Source organism: Micromesistius poutassou, assembly GCF_964030765.1.
Source record: "Micromesistius poutassou genome assembly, chromosome: 2".
Classification (NCBI taxonomy): domain Eukaryota; kingdom Metazoa; phylum Chordata; class Actinopteri; order Gadiformes; family Gadidae; genus Micromesistius; species Micromesistius poutassou.
In genome coordinates, this window is record NC_140272.1 from 17,632,494 (window position 1) to 17,649,304 (window position 16,811).

Consider the following 16,811-nt stretch of genomic DNA (forward strand, 5'->3'; position numbering starts at 1 on the left):
ACCACCTCCGTCCTGGCGGGGGCGCTCACATTGTAGCCCGCCACCACCACACTGCTGCTGCTGTCTGATTGGCCTGATGCTGGATGAACCATATGGAGAAAACACGCAGAATGGGAAAAGGTACTTTATGTTTATGTGAAAAGTTGGTTTCTGTATTTATGTTGTGTTGCAACTTCTCCCAATCCACCTTGCTCTCTGATGCTCACACATGTGTGTGTGTGCCCACGTGTGTGCACACACACACCCACACACACAATCACACAGACACACACGTGGATGCCATGCACACAAGCACGCAGACATGCATGCCAACACACATGCATACACACACACACATACACACACACACACAGACTCACTCACACCCCCCCCCCCCACACACACACACACGCACACACACATACACACACACACACACACACACACACACACACAAAGAGCTGACCTGCATTGATGAGTAATATCACAGGAACTGAAATACAGAAGAAAGTCAAAAGAAAATCACTGAAACAGACAGACTGAATGTAAATGGTACTACATACTAGGCTACATTATATATACAGTAGCCTATATACTACAATGTAAGCAAATATTCACCAATATCCAATGCGGTGATTATGAGATCATCATCATTATAATCTTCATCATATCATAACATCATATTATCATCAAGGTTTGAAGCATCTTGGTGTAGGATAAGGTTTTCATCTTTTTATTTTTTTATTTAATACGTTAACAGACAAAAGTATTACACGCAAAAGAGAGAGAGAGAGAGAGAGAGAGAGAGAGAGAGAGAGAGAGAGAGAGAGAGAGAGAGAGAGAGAGAGGGGGGGGGGGGGGGGGGATGTTTATTTACGTACAACAATCTCCACATGTTTGTATAAACCATAGATAATTATGATGAAGATTGTTTTATTTTTATTTTTTGGTAACAAGTAGGCCTCTAATCCTATTAGCCTAAAGGAACGTTTGTTCTCAAATAAATAATGACAATCGTTATGCAGGCTACTTACTGTGAATCCAGAGGACAGCATCAAAAAATGTGTATTTTCCATTCCTCATGTTGTCCCGTCTGGAACATGCGACACTTCTGGAGACTTGTCAAAGGTTTACACTTAGCAAGTATCTCCGAAAACGGGATAATAACAATTATTTTATTCATCCACTCGTTGCCCCGCCAATAAAGCGGGTTTTGGTGTTCTTGTTTCAGACGCCTCAGCTGGGAAATGGCTTCCTTTACGAGACACGAACTCGCAGAACTAAAGTCATAACTGTTCACTTTGGATTTCTCTCTCCCGAGGACCGCCCTTGTAAATGAAACCAAACACCACGATACGACTCTCCTCAACACCCTATTATTAACTGAATGTTTAGCATCCTCGTTTGCTGAATTTGTTTGTAATTTTCTTTGCAATAATTGTTTTAATGTAGTATAATTCCATGATTCAAAGCGCCCAATACTTTTATAAATTGGGCATATTACGCACACGAGCATATGCGTTGTGTTGTGAGTGGAATTTGTATACAGTAGAAGCGAAAGGTGGAGATCTTCGTTTCATGTGCCGCCACAACAAGGAGGCGCACCTAAAACTTGTAGTTCCCATACCGGGAGTCGAACCCGGGCCGCCTGGGTGAAAACCAGGAATCCTAACCGCTAGACCATATGGGACTTCTCTAATATCGTTTGGCTTAATTTATTAATTTTTTGTTAGTAATTTTCTTCATGAATTAATTGTTTTGATGTAGTGTAATTGCATATTTCAAAGCGCCTAATACTTTCAATAAATTGGGCATATTAGCCTACGCACATGCAACTGAAGGTTGTGACGCAAGTGGAGTATGTATACAGTCCGACCGAAACGTGGTGATGTTCGTTTCATGTGCCGCCACAACACGACAACAAAGATACGCACCTAAAACTTATAGTTCCCATACCGGGAGTCGAACCCGGGCCGCCTGGGTGAAAACCAGGAATCCTAACCGCTAGACCATATGGGACTGCATAAACAGAGTTTGGCTTAATTTATTAATTTTTTGTTTGTAATTTTCTTCATGAATTAATTGTTTTGATGTAGTGTAATTGCATATTTCAAAGCGCCTAGTACTTTCAATAACTTGGGCATATTAGCCTAAGCACATAGGCTACAACTGAAGGTTGTGACGCAAGTGGAGTATGTATACAGTCCGACCGAAACGTGGTGATCTTCGTTTCATGTGTCGCCACAACAACAAGGAGACGAACCTAATGCTTGTAGTTCCCATACCGGGAGTCGAACCCGGGCCACCTGGGTGAAAACCAGGAATCCTAACCGCTAGACCATATGGGACTGCATAAACAGATTTTGGCTTAATTTATTAATTTTTTGTTTGTAATTTTCTTCATGAATTAATTGTTTTGATGTAGTGTAATTGCATATTTCAAAGCGCCTAGTACTTTCAATAAATTGGGCATATTAGCCTACGCACATAGGCTACAACTGAAGGTTGTGACGCAAGTGGAGTATGTATACAGTCCGACCGAAACGTGGTGATCTTCGTTTCATGTGTCGCCACAACAACAAGGAGACGAACCTAAAACTTGTAGTTCCCATACCGGGAGTCGAACCCGGGCCGCCTGGGTGAAAACCAGGAATCCTAACCGCTAGACCATATGGGACTGCTGTAATAAAATTTGGCTTAATTTATTAACTTTTTGTTTGTAATTTTCTTCATGAATTACTTGTTTTAATGTAATGTAAATGCATATTTCAAAGCGCCTAATAGGCCTACTTTCAATTAATTGGGCATATTAGACTACGCACACGAGCATATGCAACTGAAGGTTGTGACGCGAGTGGAGTATGTAGCCTATACAGTACAACCGAAACGTTGAGCTCTTCGTTTCATGTGCCGCCACAACACGACAACAAGGAGACTAACCTAAAACTTGTAGTTCCCATACCGGGAGTCGAACCCGGGCCGCCTGGGTGAAAACCAGGAATCCTAACCGCTAGACCATATGGGACTTTTTTCAAAAACAATGTTATTTTCAAATTCTAATTCTAATATTTTCAAATAATTATACAGCTACATCTTCACCATTCAAAATACGAATATCATACAATTATAATTCATATATAATAAATATGAATACTACATTATCACACATGAATATTAATATAACATAGGCCTATACATACACATACCAACTTTCAGTCGGAACATTTCCGTCGGAACATTTCTTCAACTGCGTTCCGTTGTTCAATGTCGGTTTAGTTTAAGTGTAACACCCCCCAAGCTTCCTCCGAAACAAGCGAACTCATTCAGGATCTGTTGCGAGAGGTACATGGGTCTTTCTAGTGTTTTGGATTAACCTAACTGCTGTTTTGATTAATTCACAAATTGTATTATCAGAGTATTGAATAAAAATGCTTCAACCCTGAAACGTATGGGCTATTGGTGCCTGGTGTATTGCTTTGTACCAGTTAGCACGCATCGCTAACTGTAGCGGCTAATCGCACCTAGCAGAGTGCTCACATCTGAAAGCACACCGACTCTTCGACCATTTTTTAAAGAATTGCTTCCTCTGCAATGTGCTAATCTGTAATTATGCGTTTTTCTAGGTTTGAAATTCAAAGATGTTTCTTACGAGATCGGAATATGACCGGTAAGTAATCCAAGGCTAGAAGTGCTTTGTCATTGATTTGATGGCAGGTTAGCAAATGTTGTCAGAGCGAACACAACTTTAACTTTTCCTCTAAAGTAATTCTGGCTTTCCAATGCTAAGACCTTATTACCGTTTTGTTTTTATAGCATAATTACAATCGACGCTGTTGCAAACGCGTTTTCCAACCTCGCGTTATTACTTTTGCTTTCACTTTCATCTACTTGAGCTAAAACCTTGCACGATGTCATTTTACCCTACCTGATTATTCTCACCTTGTTTTACAGGGGGGTGAATACCTTCTCTCCAGAAGGGAGATTGTTCCAGGTTGAATATGCCATTGAGGCCATCAAGGTAGGTTCATGACAATAAGATGTGTAATGAGATGAAGGCAGACAAGCCAGAGATAAATCTGTTCATTCAGTTTCATGATTTTCTGTGGTCCATCTCTTCCAGCTGGGATCCACAGCCATCGGCATCCAGACTTCAGAGGGGGTGTGTCTGGCCGTTGAGAAGAGGATTACCTCTCCGTTGATGGAGCCCAGTAGCATTGAGAAGATTGTAGAGATTGACACACACATTGGTAGGTGCAACCCCGTTGATAAGCCTCGTTTTATTTAGACTTTGTAATCTAGCTGTAGATAATGTTAAGGGAAGCTTTTTATGGATGTCGTTGTAATTTATATGTGGTTCACAGGTTGTGCAATGAGTGGATTAATTGCTGATGCCAAGACCCTGATCGACAAAGCCAGAGTAGAAACACAAGTATGACCGTCTTTAATCATTAAGAGAAGTTTGCATATATATATATACTTATTTATATATTTTCCTTGTTTGTTCCTTGTTTTCAAACTTTGTTCCTTGCTTTTGAAGAACCACTGGTTCACCTACAATGAGACGATGACTGTGGAGAGTGTGACCCAGGCTGTGTCCAACCTGGCTCTGCAGTTTGGGGAGGAGGATGCCGACCCTGGTGCTATGGTCAGTCCTCTACATCCCGTGTGACAATGTCAATCCACCCACCAGTCTATGCCGTAGGCTGTAGATTTCTATGACAGAATTGTAATGTCGACCTGTTATGGGTATTGTTCATTTGTCTGAACAGTTGTTTTTTTTTAAGATGTGAAAGATGTCTGATCACTATGAATTTTGATATCAGGGAGTATGAGGAAACGGCGTTTTGTTCTGTTGTCATGCCATAACATTTTCCAGTTCATTTGCATGTCTTTGAATAAATAGCATTCATGATTATTATGAATGATTTAACTTGACTTAGTGCCTCTGTTATAACTGTGTTCGGCTGTGTTCTTTAACCTACAGAGTCGGCCGTTTGGTGTCGCACTGCTCTTTGGAGGATTAGACGAGAAAGGACCCCAGCTGTGAGTACAGTGGACATTGACCATTTGTTCTATGAACTCTCTGTTGTTCTCTTATTAATGTGCCCTCTCTCTTGGTTGATCCAGCTACCACATGGACCCCTCAGGCACCTTTGTGCAGTGTGATGCCCGGGCTATTGGCTCTGCCTCAGAGGGAGCCCAGAGCTCACTTCAGGAAGTCTACCATAAGGTACATGTACTTATGAGTAACCTTGCCTTTTACTATTTCACAATATTAATTATTATTGAGTGTATAAGTGAGGGGAAAATGTCTAATTTGGCGTGGTGAAAAGGGGGGAATATTAACCAATGAAAGATCCATAAAATATGGATGATCATTGAGCCAACTGGCTACAAGACATTTAGCTGTACTCCAAGCACATGTTTTCCATGTGCTTGTAAAATAAGGTATTTGCTGTTTTTCAAGAAGCCATCTTCCTGACTGGGGCCAGGTGAGGCTTCCATCCACCCCAAACACTCCACATTCTGATCGGGAGGTGTTCATCTCTTTCATTTCAGTCCATGACGTTGAAAGAGGCCATCAAGTCGTCCCTCACCATCCTGAAGCAGGTCATGGAGGAGAAGCTCAATGCCACCAACATTGAGGTTAGCCACTTTCCTCAATCTACCAGACCAATATGTGGCTCTAGTACTGCTGGTTATGAACACTAAACTTGCCACTGATGGGGTGAATCCTTCTACATTTGTGTTTATTGTAACAATTTGGTTTAACACCAACCTTCTTGCCTCTTCTCCAGCTGGCTACGATAGAGCCTGGCAAAACCTTCCACATGTATTCCAAAGAGGAGCTGGAGGAAGTCATCAAGGACATCTAGAGTGCAGCAGCAGTGATCTCAAGATGTATCTTTGAGCTCCAGAGCCGGACGGGTCCCACATCATCACATTTATCACATTTCTTTCTCGCCCTTTTTCTCCTGTGGACAGCACTTCCCAATTATAATGAGATGCTTCTTTTTGTATTGTTGGCATTTCCTTCTCCTCTCTGGATAGTACACATTTGTACAGGTCTGTCCAGGCGTTGGATCAATTTGACAGTTGGAACAAGGGGATTGTGGGGCCGGTGGGGTTATTTTTTTGTTTTGTTATGGATCAATGCTGAAAAATTAAACTTGTCTTCTAACAATTGATAGTCTGAACTGAGTCTTTTTGTGTTGAGTGATATGAATGGCTGACTACTTTATTCATCTGATCGGAAGAGTGACACACAACCCCAGCACACAGTACAAGAAGCCAGTAATAAAAAATCGGAATCTAAGTATAAAATGAAATATACTTACAATATATAAATACAGTGAAGGGTAACCCCATGAATCCTTTATTTACACAAAAAAATTATGGACCAAACACATTTTGAAGATTGAAAATTCATACATTAATAGTTAATATTGTGCAGAAGGAGATAATCGAGAGTATTTTGAGTGTCTTTATTACCTCAGACTTAAGACTAGAATAATAAACTTATTCTTCTAATTTTTTCTCAAGCCCATATTGGTCAAGTTGGAATTAAAACGGCATCACAGGTGGTATTCCTGTTTAAATGGTGCAACCTAGCCCAGCTTTCCATCAGTTTCCCTGACAATTCCATCCATCAAGCCAGTAGTCTTGACCGAATTAGCTTTTACACTGGAATCTAATTACCACAAGAGTTTTCGAAAACAAATATAACTCAAATTAAAACTGCGCGCAGTGATGAACGGGACCTCGCGCCGGCTTGCGGCCGCGTCACGTGCCGTCCTAACATGTGTGCTGGCAAGATGTGCACATGTTAGGACCGCACGTGACGCAGCCGCAAGCCGGTAAGAGGTCCCGTTCATCACTGCGCGCAGTTTTAAAAAAAATTCGCGCCGGCTTGCGGCCGCGTCATGTGCCGTCGTAACATGTGTGCTGACCAATGTAGAAGCAGATCCGACACAAGATGTCGGAGCACTGTGCAGCTGTGTATTGTGTGGATGCACTGTGTGGCAGTGGCGTCACTAGGCTGTTTTCTAAAATAAAAACAAATCAACTTTCCGACGGTCCTTGAACGCCCCCCGTTTACCGCAGGACAACAACAAGCAACACGTGAGTCAGTACACTTCAGCAGTCGGACTCAGTGTGACAACCAGACTTGTTGTCATTGCTTGTGTGTGTGTTTCACAAGTTATATATATATATATATATATATATATATATATTGTGGCAACCCCGCGCTGTCTGGCGTGGACGAACAAGGCCAGCACTCTGAGCGGCTCCGTCCCCGCGGACTACCTGTCCCCGGGCTACGTGTCATTCACCGCGGCGGCACTGGAGGGGTCATCCAGCAAACCAGGGCAAACGGGGACATTCGGATCACCTGGGGGAGCAAGACGGCAGAGGGGTTTTAAGGGCCGTGTACTTTGGAGACGAGGAGGAAGTCGAGTGGAAGACAGTCGGGGTAAGGGACCGATATCCACATAGCGCACTAACGCTGGAACGTTTCCCTCACAGCGCTGAGCGTGGGGGAAGCCGGGAGCGAGAGCCACGCCACCCTCCCGGACGGACCCGATTCGGAGACGCTTTCCCTTTTTGTTTGGCCCGCTGGGGAGGAGCCTGTGTTGCTTTATGATTCTCCTTTTTTTTGTGAGTTGCATGAAATAAAAACCGTTGCACTGCAACCATGTTTGTGCGTGTGATTGGAGAACCCGCCGCCGACGATCGGGGTTGCCAGAATATATATTTTATGTAGGCTGTGTATATTTGAAAAATTGAGTTTTCGCATATGTGCAGTGGGGGAAAAATGCAGTCAAAGTGCCGAGAAATAATAATAAATATATAGCCTAATATAATTGTGTCAACATAAAAATATCTGAATTAATTGTCCCTGTTTCTTTGTCATATTTATAGTGCGTGATTTACCAAATACCTATCTATATAGAGTAGAGGCTGCATTGGCTCATAGATGTATATTGACTAGATATAGATATATACACTGACTAGATGTTGCATTCGGCTTCTAAGCATCTGTCAACAATGCTGCCATCTTGGGGCATGGTAACCACCTACCTGAATGAATATTGATGGGACAGAAGACCCACATTCTTTCTGGTGGGTGGTTAGCTTGCTCCAAGATGTCAGTGGCACTGTCTGTGCCACATTAACACATTTTCCCTGTGGATCAATCTTATAACTAAAGCACTAACAAATGTTTCTGGAGATTAAAATTAAGTTCTAAATAATAAAACGGTATTTTCTACTGATATTGTTAGAAACGAAAAGCGCAACAATTCAGATATATTTTCTACACATCCACTTTTACATATCCACCAAATAACCACAACACACAAATAGGCCACACAAAAAAAATATTTATTAAATTAAACAAATTAAAAAAAAGCAAAAAAAATATGAAAACAAAAATTACATGTCCTCATCAGGGTCCCCTGGGTCCTCTGCTGGTGTGTGGGCCTGTGTGTTGGCCAGGTCCTGCGCTTGATCTGCACACATACAAAATATATATTCTCAATTGTGACAGTAAAGGATTTATTCCATCTAATGTGTTGTTCCAAATAATTCACCAACACACAATAAAACATAACATACGTACCAGCTCTGCAGAGCATGAGCTCCAGCTCTAACGCGTTTATTTTAGATTGTAGTAGGGTTTTCATTACGGCCATCTTTTGTTCTCCGCAGGTACTCTTTCTTGTGGACCGGATGAGGGCGTCTAGGGCCAGGCCATGGGAGGCCAACATCATATGATACAGTTCCTCTCTGGATATATTACTATCCAGGGCGGCATACTATGAACAAACAAAAGCAAATATTATTTATACATAGGGCTACGAGTTAATAGAACTGTTTATCAATCACACTGAATAAAGTCTTTAACAATCCACCTCTTTCCTTTTAACCTACAATCATATTTTTACACCAATGTTCACCCAAATACAAATGAATAAATAAAACATCACTAATGTAGCACCAAACATAGGCTATATGGAAAATGTAGCTACATCATTGTACACATTGTTGTTGAGAACAACTGCAAACGAATATAGTTCTTTAAACACTGTCTTAATAATAAAACCACTATAAGAACAGAAACACATTTAATACTTACAGAAGTCAACTGCAGGTCCCGCCTCACGACCTCCACACAGTTGGACGACATCGTCGGGAACTTGGTTGGGGAATTGTACTTGGCCATGTTCTGTAAAACATAAAACCGTGAAGAGGTTAACCCATCAATGCATACTATCAATAACACTGAATAAAGTGGAAAAAACCTTTGCAAATGACTTTCTCACACAAACATAAAATACAATAATGGCAAGCACAAACGTGTCTTACCGTTGCTGAATACGTCTGCCAGACACATCTGTCGGTCCGGCTTTATATAGGAGAGGTGCGTGCTCAAATCCCGCGCACTCGCGGCACTTGGCGAATACACATTTCGCTCACAATCATTGGCTGCCTAGACGCAAGAAATGCGGCTGCCATCTTGTGTGTAAGTGGCCTATATGAATCCGTTCTATCCGTTGTAACGTTGTAACAACAAAAATATCTGAATTTACTGCCCCTGTTTCTTAGTCATATTTATAGTGTGTGATTAGCAAAATACCTATCATCATCTATAAAGAGTAGACGCTGCATTGGCTCAGATGTTTACTGACTAGATAGTATTCGTAAACAATGCCTCCATCTTGGCATCTGAATGAATGAATGAAGGAAGTGAAGAATGAAGGTCCTTTCCGAGTATAAATCACTGTAAAACGCCTTATTACGGCAATATTCAAGCCGGTTGGTTGCTGACATAGGTCGGACGTGTAATATATATATATATTTACTAGCATTACCATAAACACACGTTTGACCCGACCCGATTGAAGATTTCCCTAAAAAGGCGTTTTAGAGCCATTTAGACTGGGAAAGATCGACATCGACATTCATTCATTTAGGTGGGTGGTTGTAGCCCGTGGCAAGATAGCGGTGGCATCGACGTATTATTATGTTCCACTGAACAGCGCAGCTCATGCGAAATCTCTGTATATGTATGCCATTATGGCATTGCTTGGACGTTAGAAATGCGGCCGCCATAGGCCGTAGTTAGACACAAGATGGCGGAGCACTGAGCTGTGTTCGAAATCGTTCCCTATTCCCTCACTCACTCACTATTCCCTATATAGTGTTGTAACAGACTTGTTTATTATTATTATTGGCGGGTTACTACCTATATAATGTTTATGATATAGTGAACTATATAGGGTACGAACAAACGAGAACTCGGGACACTACGGTGAACAATTCTGAACGTCATTTGCGTCAGTAAATGCGCCCGCATTGTATTGTGGTACACGGGAGTAACATGTAGGGACATGTATGTTCCTGAACATACATATAACATGTATGTTCACTCAAATGTTGGGTATATATTCTGCATAAATCATATAAATCATATATCTATAAATGGCACAAATAGCACTATAACCGTGATAGGGATCGAAATCGACAGGGGGTCTTTGTTCGGGTTTTGGAGCTGCCCACTTCCATCCCTGTGTTGTGATTGGCTGAATTCAAACTGTGTGGCGCGAAGGGTACAAAAATACTTTGTCGAAGAAGGGATCTGGCTCTTGTTTTCAAACTGTGGAGAGGAGTGTTTGCATTTGCAAGGCTTAGAGAGTGTCCATTTGAACGTTTCAACCCTTTTCAACTACGTGATCTTCATTCTACTTACGGTTCGTTAATTTCTCATACTTCATTTGTTATTAAATGTAAACTTGATTATATGTATATATCTGCTGTGTATTAAATAATAAACAGCAGCTGTTTTTGTCATATTGTTACTACAATGTTGGTTACTAGCACTGTATGTACTCAGCACACTGTCTGATTATCTGAGAAGAATGCAGTTATTTATAATTATCGGTAACTGTATTTGGTATAGTCACAGGTATGCACACTATAGAAGGACTTTGTCATAGGTACGCACTGCACACGTAGCGCCGTTAAAATAATAAAGGGATTCCACCGCGGTGGGGGGGGGAGGGGGCTTTGCGCCGGGTGTAAACTAGCAACGACACATGCGTCCGTGTAGAAAGTCAATTGCGCCGGGCGCAAGATAGGGCCCTACTGCTGGCGCACATGGCTAATTTGCATACGCGCACGTGACTCGGAATGGGGGGCGCACATGGCTAATTTGCATACGCGCACACAGGACTCGGAATGGGGGGGCGGTGGGGGAGAGTTGTGTTGCGGGCGGACGGGGGGTGTTGTTGACGGGGGAGTGGCGGAGTTACATTAAAAAATCGCGTTCAATAAAAATAAATAAGAAAAGTAGAGAATCAATTTGTGGCGCTCGTTGTTCAATCTGTGGCGCAGCGCCACACATTGGCCTATGTGTGGGAAACACTGATGTATCTATATCTATCTATATATCTATCTATCTCAGTGTTTCCCACAGACCAGGTAGCAATGTGTGGCGGATTTGTTGTACATCTATCTATCTATCTATCTATCTATCTATCTATCTGTCTGTCTGTCTGTCTGTCTGTCTGTCTGTCTGTCTGTCTGTCTGTCTCTCTCTCTCTCTCTCTCAGTGTGTCCCACAGACCAGGTAGCAATGTGTGGCGGATTTGTTGTCTGTCTGTCTGTCTGTCTGTCTGTCTGTCTGTCTCTCTGTCTCTCTCTCTCTCTCTCTCTCTCTCTCTCTCTCTCTCTCTCTCTCTCTCTCTCTCTCTCTCTCTCAGTGGGTCCCACAGACCAGGTAGCAATGTGTGGCGGATTTGTTGTATATCTATGTATGTATGTATGTATCTATTTATGGAAACCCTTACCATAATAAATGCAGTTGAATGAAATTCTCACAGTATCATCAGAAACATTGATTAGTATACACGTAATTATTAGTTATTGCCATAGTTATTAACTACAAGTGGACATGTTTCATTTGAATACATTTTTACTTTTTTAAACTAATGTAGGCTACAACAAATGTAGTGGTTAATGTTAAACACACAACACAATGTTTCATAACAGGTTTCATTAGGTTTTTATAATCTTATGTTTATATGTTTTTAGATGCCACGCGGCAAGTCGTACCGCCTCTCTCAGGCAGCCAGGAGGAGAGAGGCAGGCCGACGGCCAGCAGAGGTGGAGCTGCTGCGTGCAAGTCCCGAGTTTGTGCCAAGTATGTAGCAGTTGGTTTATTCCATTTTTAACCAAGTTCTATGTGCACAGTGAAGTTGTTTAGTAAATTAGGTCAATATTTGTGTAATCAAGATGAGTAATATTTTTCTTTCTGTGAATAGGCTGTGGTACAGGGACACGCCGTCGTGTGAGCCAGTACCCTGTGTCTGTGTCTGGGAAGACGCACAAGCTGGTTGTTCCGGCTCCTTCTCCTGATAAGAAGGTAATTTATTGTTTAAGAATTTGTTAACAAATGTTCAGAGTAAAACGTGATTTCTAAAGAGGTTTTTCTATCTTCCCAGTTTGTTCTTATCATTGGAGATTCCCATCTGCGTGCCTTTGCGGATGGGACGGTCGGGATTTCCAAAGGAAGGCTTTCCTTTGGAATCATGTCGACCCCGGGGGCCAGCGCGTCTCATCTGAGGACGGAGCTGATCCACGCGACGCTGCCGCGGACGCCTGACGCAGTCTGCATCGTTGCCCCTGGTAACAACCTGACGACCAGCCCTACCCACGAGGTGGCTGGACAAGAGTTTGGGAAGCTCTTGATCAGCGCTCGTCAGCGTTGGCAGAATGTAAGTTATTTCGTTGATTGTGTGTAACGTGCCATTTTTTGTTCAGTTATTAAAATGCGTAAATGAGGTGTTGCAGTACAGCGTACATGTGTTTAAATGGAATGTCATTTTGAACAAAACTAGATTTGTATTTAAAATCTGTTATTCTGTTATTGTGTAGGTGTTTGTGGTGGACTTTGTTCCACGCCTGACAGTTGCGCCAGAACTGCAGGAGCACATGAGCCGGGAGTTCCGTTCTGTGGCGAAGTCGATGGGTATGTTTCGAACAGATGTTTATGTTACATGTTGAATGAATCATATTTTCTCATGTATTACAAACAGATTTATGCTTACTTTATTTGTTGATATATGCAAGTATATTTATATATACATTTTTTTTTCATTTCTTAGGTATCGCGTACTACGCCACGTTCGACCACTTCCCCTTCAGTGACCTGAATCTCTGGGTCAGAGATAGTGTAAGTAGCCTACTGTGTGCAAAGGAGGTTGATCATTTACACTTATTTGTAGCTGAATTGATAGTATTAATAATTGAAAGTTAATGTTATTGTTAGTGAATGTATTATTCTATCATTTTCAGGTTCACCTCAGCGATGAGGAGGGCATGGGTATCTTTGCCAAGTTGCTGTGGCATGCTGCCTACATGCAACTGGACGTCCCAGTGCCGGCGCCAGCGCCAACGGCGCCGGATGTTCCCAGACCAGCATCGCCGGGTCCAATCACCCCTCCCAGGGTGATTGTGAGGGATTCTCCCCCTTCGTCTCCCCCCTCTGACCCGTATGTCTGGATGGAAGTGGTGAACGGCAAGAAGGTAATATTCGCATACAGTACTTGTGTTTTCCCACTGATATTTGCAAAACAGTTCATAGTTCAAATTCAAAAATGTTCACCATGCATTCATTTTAATCAAATAATTGTTATTTGTCATTGCAGAGGATCCAAGCTGCGGATCGGCTCTTCAGCCCGTCAAAAAGGCGCCTGGTTCGGCATCAGGTTTGTAGTATATTGTAATATTAATTGTTAACATATGTATATTGATTATATATCTATGCACATTGATTTACTCAACAGTAATTGTGACTAATATTCTGTTTCTGTATTTATTTCACAGGTGGACGGACGTCCCATCGTGCTGAAGGAGTGTTTCATCCCACTCAACCCTGTCATCTTCAGCACCGCCATGTTGGCTGCGATGGACGCCGTGGTTCCAGCTGCTGTTCCACAACACACAAAGGTAAGCTGAAAATGTGATGTGTTGATTGAGGTCTTTTAAAACTCTATCCTCTCCCTTAAAACACTCCTATATATGTTCTAAAAGTGTGTTTGATTTTCTTTAATCAGACACCGTGTGTGGTGGAGCAGCGTCCGAGACGTGTTGCCTGCAAGAGGAGACTTGCAATGTGCCAGGTTTGTCTTCATTTCATTTTATTAATGTAATGCAATCGTTTCTTTGCTTTACTTGTTTAGTACTTTGGCAATTATTGAAAACGATAATAAAATACATGGTTTTGTTTTGCGTAAACAGGTCAAGGCGGCACCCAGCGTTGGGGTGTCTCCCAGGCTGACACGTGCCAGTGTTGTGGACGTGGTTGCAGAGGAGGAGGTTAGTACGCTTTATCCTTAATCAGTTTAATTCTATGTGCATGTGTCTTTGGTCAAAACAAATTGTGTAATACACATACAAAACAAATTGTGTAATACACATACAAAATTATTGCTATGACTAGCAAGTTCTCTCAAATGCAATAATGACACTTTTGTTCATGTATTTTTAAACTTTTTTTAGGGGGATGCGACTCCTCCTGCTGCTGTGACCGTGTCCTCGGAGCCATCGCCTACCACTGCTGTGGAGGAGGTTGGTACACTTTATTCTAAATCAGTTTAATTTTGTGTGCATTGGCCAAAACAAATTGTTCCAAATGATTGTATATGATTAGCAAGTTCTCTCAAATGCAATAATGACAGTTTTGTTAATGTATTTTCTTCATTTTTTTAGGGGGATGCGACGCCGAGTGCCGTGACCGTGACCTTGTCGGAGGAGGAGGAGGAGGAGGAGGTGGAGGAGGAGCAGCAGCGCCCATCAAGATTCATCCAAAGTAAGGTTGACGCTAACCCTCACTCTTGCAGGTGTGCCGAGAAACAGCCACAGGCTGTTGTTTCTGGTGCTAATGTCAGAGGTGCCCCGTCACCTGCTGGTGTTTCCGGCGTTAATGGCAAAGTTGCGGCGACAGCAACTGATGTGTCTATTGCGTGCGGTGTTGTAGCTGCGCTTAAACACGTTATTGCCCCTGTGTGTACATGGGGTGGTCGAGATGTCGATACCATTTGTTCAGAAGGCGAGAAGTTGGCTAGTTCTGTAGGTACGTCAACTAGGGATAGTGGCTTTGATAGTGATCTGTGTGAGTTCTTAAAACAGCACAGTGTTTTTGGCAGAAAGTGGAATGTAGCCATTGGTCCATCAGTCTACAGAGGTTTCAGCTCTGACGACTCTGTGTTCTTCGAAAAGCTACAGGAACCTTTGTTGACTGATGGAATGTGTCTCTTGAACCTTCACGGTGCTGTGAGTGTTGTCATTGAGCACAATGGTTACTTTGTGGTAGTTGATTGTAGTACTTGTGATGTATCTGGTTCTCCAACTAATATTGGCAGGTCTGTAGCTGTCTTTAACACGTGTCTGGCTGATCTGATGTTGCATATTCAGAATCTAAAGAAGTCTTTGGGTGCAGAGTGGTATGCCATTAGCAGCTTGTCTGTGGGGGCGGATTCTGACATTGACAGTGCTACATTGCAGACAGATGTAGATGTTGATGTCACAGTCGCAACTGTAGTTGAGGGTGGCAGTTCACAGAGTAATGCAAGTTCTGTCAGGGGATCTTTCCATCAGGGAGATTCTCGGTTTCGACACAATGGAGTTCAGTGTATGGCTATCAGTTTGGTAGCCATAGCAAAACACTCCATTGATAGCGTGTTTTCGTGGCAGACCGACAATCTGGACAAGGTTGTTGTTTTGGGGGATCAACTGTACAATAGGTTGAGGGACAGCAATGCCACCAGCAATGGTTCGCAACTGCTTAGTGTTCCTGATTTGCCTCTACAGTCTGTTATTGATGGACAAACGTTTGACTTTGAGTATGGGGAACATGTTTGTGGACATGTTGATGTGGTGACAGGTGAGCTGGTTGATTGTGGTTTTCTCACCAGTCTCAGATCTGGATTATTAAAGATGTTTGTTAAATATCGCACATGTTTACTGACATTGGGTGCTAGTACATGCGCAGTCATTAGTCAAGGTGGACATTTTGCTATCGTTGATTCGCATGCGCGCAGTGCGGACGGGATGGTGGACGGGGACGGGAAGAGTGTTGTAGTGTATTTCACGTGCCTAGATGATGTTTTTGAGCACATCTGCAAGTTTGCAACAGCATTGAAACCTCCCAAACCGTTTGAGATTGCCGGTGTTTGTGTTTTCCAGAGGTCTGGTTCAAAAGTAGCAGTAGACGGCAGGGGAATTCAGCTGGGTTGTAGTTTACCGACATTAACGACTGGGTCTTCATCGAAGGAGTTCATAAACAGTGATTATGATTCGGATGTTGTTTTTGTAGCTGATGTTTCGAGTAAAGCCCTCCAGTTTAAACCGCTTTCTGGTGAAGTTGTAGAAACTCTGTGCAAACAGTTACATGTTGACTCTGAGAAAGTAGATTTAGTTTCTACTTCATCGAAGGAGTTCATAAACAGTGATTATGATTCGGATGTTGTTTTTGTAGCTGATGTTTCGAGTAAAGCCCTCCAGTTTAAACCGCTTTCTGGTGAAGTTGTAGAAACTCTGTGCAAACAGTTACATGTTGACTCTGAGAAAGTAGATTTAGTTTCTACTTCATCGAAGGAGTTCATAAACAGTGATTATGATTCGGATGTTGTTTTTGTAGCTGATGTTTCGAGTAAAGCCCTCCAGTTTAAACCGCTTTCTGGTGAAGTTGTAGAAACTCTGTGCAAACAGTTACATGTTGACTCTGAGAAAGTAGATTTAGTTTCTACACAAGTTGGTCCATTGGG

The 16,811-nt window shown here is 42.4% G+C and overlaps 4 protein-coding genes and 5 non-coding genes across 9 annotated transcripts in view; 2 read left to right on the forward strand and 7 right to left on the reverse strand.

Moving 5' to 3' along the window:
- Window positions 1–1,195, reverse strand: part of LOC311338334 (matrix remodeling-associated protein 8-like) — a 7,214-nt gene extending 6,019 nt beyond the window's left edge. Inside the window, exons 1-3 of the mRNA XM_084463564.1 lie at window positions 1,014–1,195; window positions 446–472; window positions 1–79 (exon numbers count right to left, since the gene is read on the reverse strand). The exon at window positions 1–79 is cut by the window's left edge and continues 227 nt beyond it. Coding sequence (XP_084319690.1) covers window positions 1–79; window positions 446–472; window positions 1,014–1,062 — 155 coding nt within the window. The 5' untranslated portion in view covers window positions 1,063–1,195. The remainder of the gene's footprint in view (window positions 80–445; window positions 473–1,013) is intronic.
- A 402-nt stretch (window positions 1,196–1,597) lies between these two features.
- AC3HAE_009728 (transfer RNA glutamic acid (anticodon UUC)) lies at window positions 1,598–1,669 on the reverse strand. The gene has a single exon. It is a non-coding gene; the product is annotated as a tRNA-Glu (tRNA).
- Window positions 1,670–1,926: 257 nt separating this feature from the next.
- AC3HAE_009729 (transfer RNA glutamic acid (anticodon UUC)) lies at window positions 1,927–1,998 on the reverse strand. The gene has a single exon. It is a non-coding gene; the product is annotated as a tRNA-Glu (tRNA).
- Window positions 1,999–2,255: 257 nt separating this feature from the next.
- AC3HAE_009731 (transfer RNA glutamic acid (anticodon UUC)) lies at window positions 2,256–2,327 on the reverse strand. Its single transcript has one exon. It is a non-coding gene; the product is annotated as a tRNA-Glu (tRNA).
- Window positions 2,328–2,584: 257 nt separating this feature from the next.
- On the reverse strand, window positions 2,585–2,656 carry AC3HAE_009732 (transfer RNA glutamic acid (anticodon UUC)). The gene has a single exon. It is a non-coding gene; the product is annotated as a tRNA-Glu (tRNA).
- A 276-nt stretch (window positions 2,657–2,932) lies between these two features.
- On the reverse strand, window positions 2,933–3,004 carry AC3HAE_009733 (transfer RNA glutamic acid (anticodon UUC)). Its single transcript has one exon. It is a non-coding gene; the product is annotated as a tRNA-Glu (tRNA).
- Window positions 3,005–3,221: 217 nt separating this feature from the next.
- On the forward strand, window positions 3,222–6,165 carry psma5 (proteasome 20S subunit alpha 5). Its single transcript, XM_084464876.1, has 10 exons — window positions 3,222–3,321; window positions 3,603–3,646; window positions 3,931–3,997; window positions 4,100–4,226; window positions 4,341–4,408; window positions 4,517–4,624; window positions 4,964–5,022; window positions 5,107–5,209; window positions 5,539–5,625; window positions 5,778–6,165. The coding sequence occupies exons 2-10, from the start codon at window positions 3,618–3,620 to the stop codon at window positions 5,853–5,855; spliced, it is 726 nt and encodes a 241-aa protein (XP_084321002.1). The 5' UTR covers window positions 3,222–3,321; window positions 3,603–3,617; the 3' UTR covers window positions 5,856–6,165.
- A 2,201-nt stretch (window positions 6,166–8,366) lies between these two features.
- On the reverse strand, window positions 8,367–9,203 carry LOC311338552 (uncharacterized protein). The gene is made up of 3 exons (XM_084463844.1): window positions 9,119–9,203; window positions 8,603–8,798; window positions 8,367–8,492 (listed from the first exon to the last, which is right to left on the reverse strand). The coding sequence occupies exons 1-3, from the start codon at window positions 9,167–9,169 to the stop codon at window positions 8,416–8,418; spliced, it is 324 nt and encodes a 107-aa protein (XP_084319970.1). The 5' UTR covers window positions 9,170–9,203; the 3' UTR covers window positions 8,367–8,415.
- Window positions 9,204–12,572: 3,369 nt separating this feature from the next.
- On the forward strand, window positions 12,573–16,249 carry LOC311338210 (uncharacterized protein; the record flags this gene model as incomplete). Its single annotated transcript, XM_084463449.1, has 11 exons — window positions 12,573–12,758; window positions 12,919–13,012; window positions 13,149–13,216; window positions 13,339–13,569; window positions 13,692–13,751; window positions 13,870–13,992; window positions 14,100–14,165; window positions 14,284–14,361; window positions 14,545–14,613; window positions 14,755–15,779; window positions 16,231–16,249. The coding sequence occupies 11 exons, from the start codon at window positions 12,573–12,575 to the stop codon at window positions 16,247–16,249; spliced, it is 2,019 nt and encodes a 672-aa protein (XP_084319575.1).
- Window positions 16,250–16,811: the final 562 nt, after the last annotated feature.

Bases quoted from the DNA above. Each gene is read 5' to 3' on its own strand.
- psma5 (XM_084464876.1), top strand. From the start codon at position 3,618: ATGTTTCTTACGAGATCGGAATATGACCG. The intron at 3,998-4,099 runs GTAGGTTCATGA...CATCTCTTCCAG, and splicing joins ATGCCATTGAGGCCATCAAG to CTGGGATCCACAGCCATCGG. The intron at 5,210-5,538 runs GTACATGTACTT...CTTTCATTTCAG, and splicing joins TTCAGGAAGTCTACCATAAG to TCCATGACGTTGAAAGAGGC.
- LOC311338552 (XM_084463844.1), bottom strand. From the start codon at position 9,169: ATGTCGTCCAACTGTGTGGAGGTCGTGAGGCGGGACCTGCAGTTGACT. The intron at 8,799-9,118 runs GTAAGTATTAAA...GTTTGTTCATAG, and splicing joins GGGACCTGCAGTTGACTTCT to TATGCCGCCCTGGATAGTAA. The intron at 8,493-8,602 runs GTACGTATGTTA...GTATGTGTGCAG, and splicing joins GCTCATGCTCTGCAGAGCTG to ATCAAGCGCAGGACCTGGCC.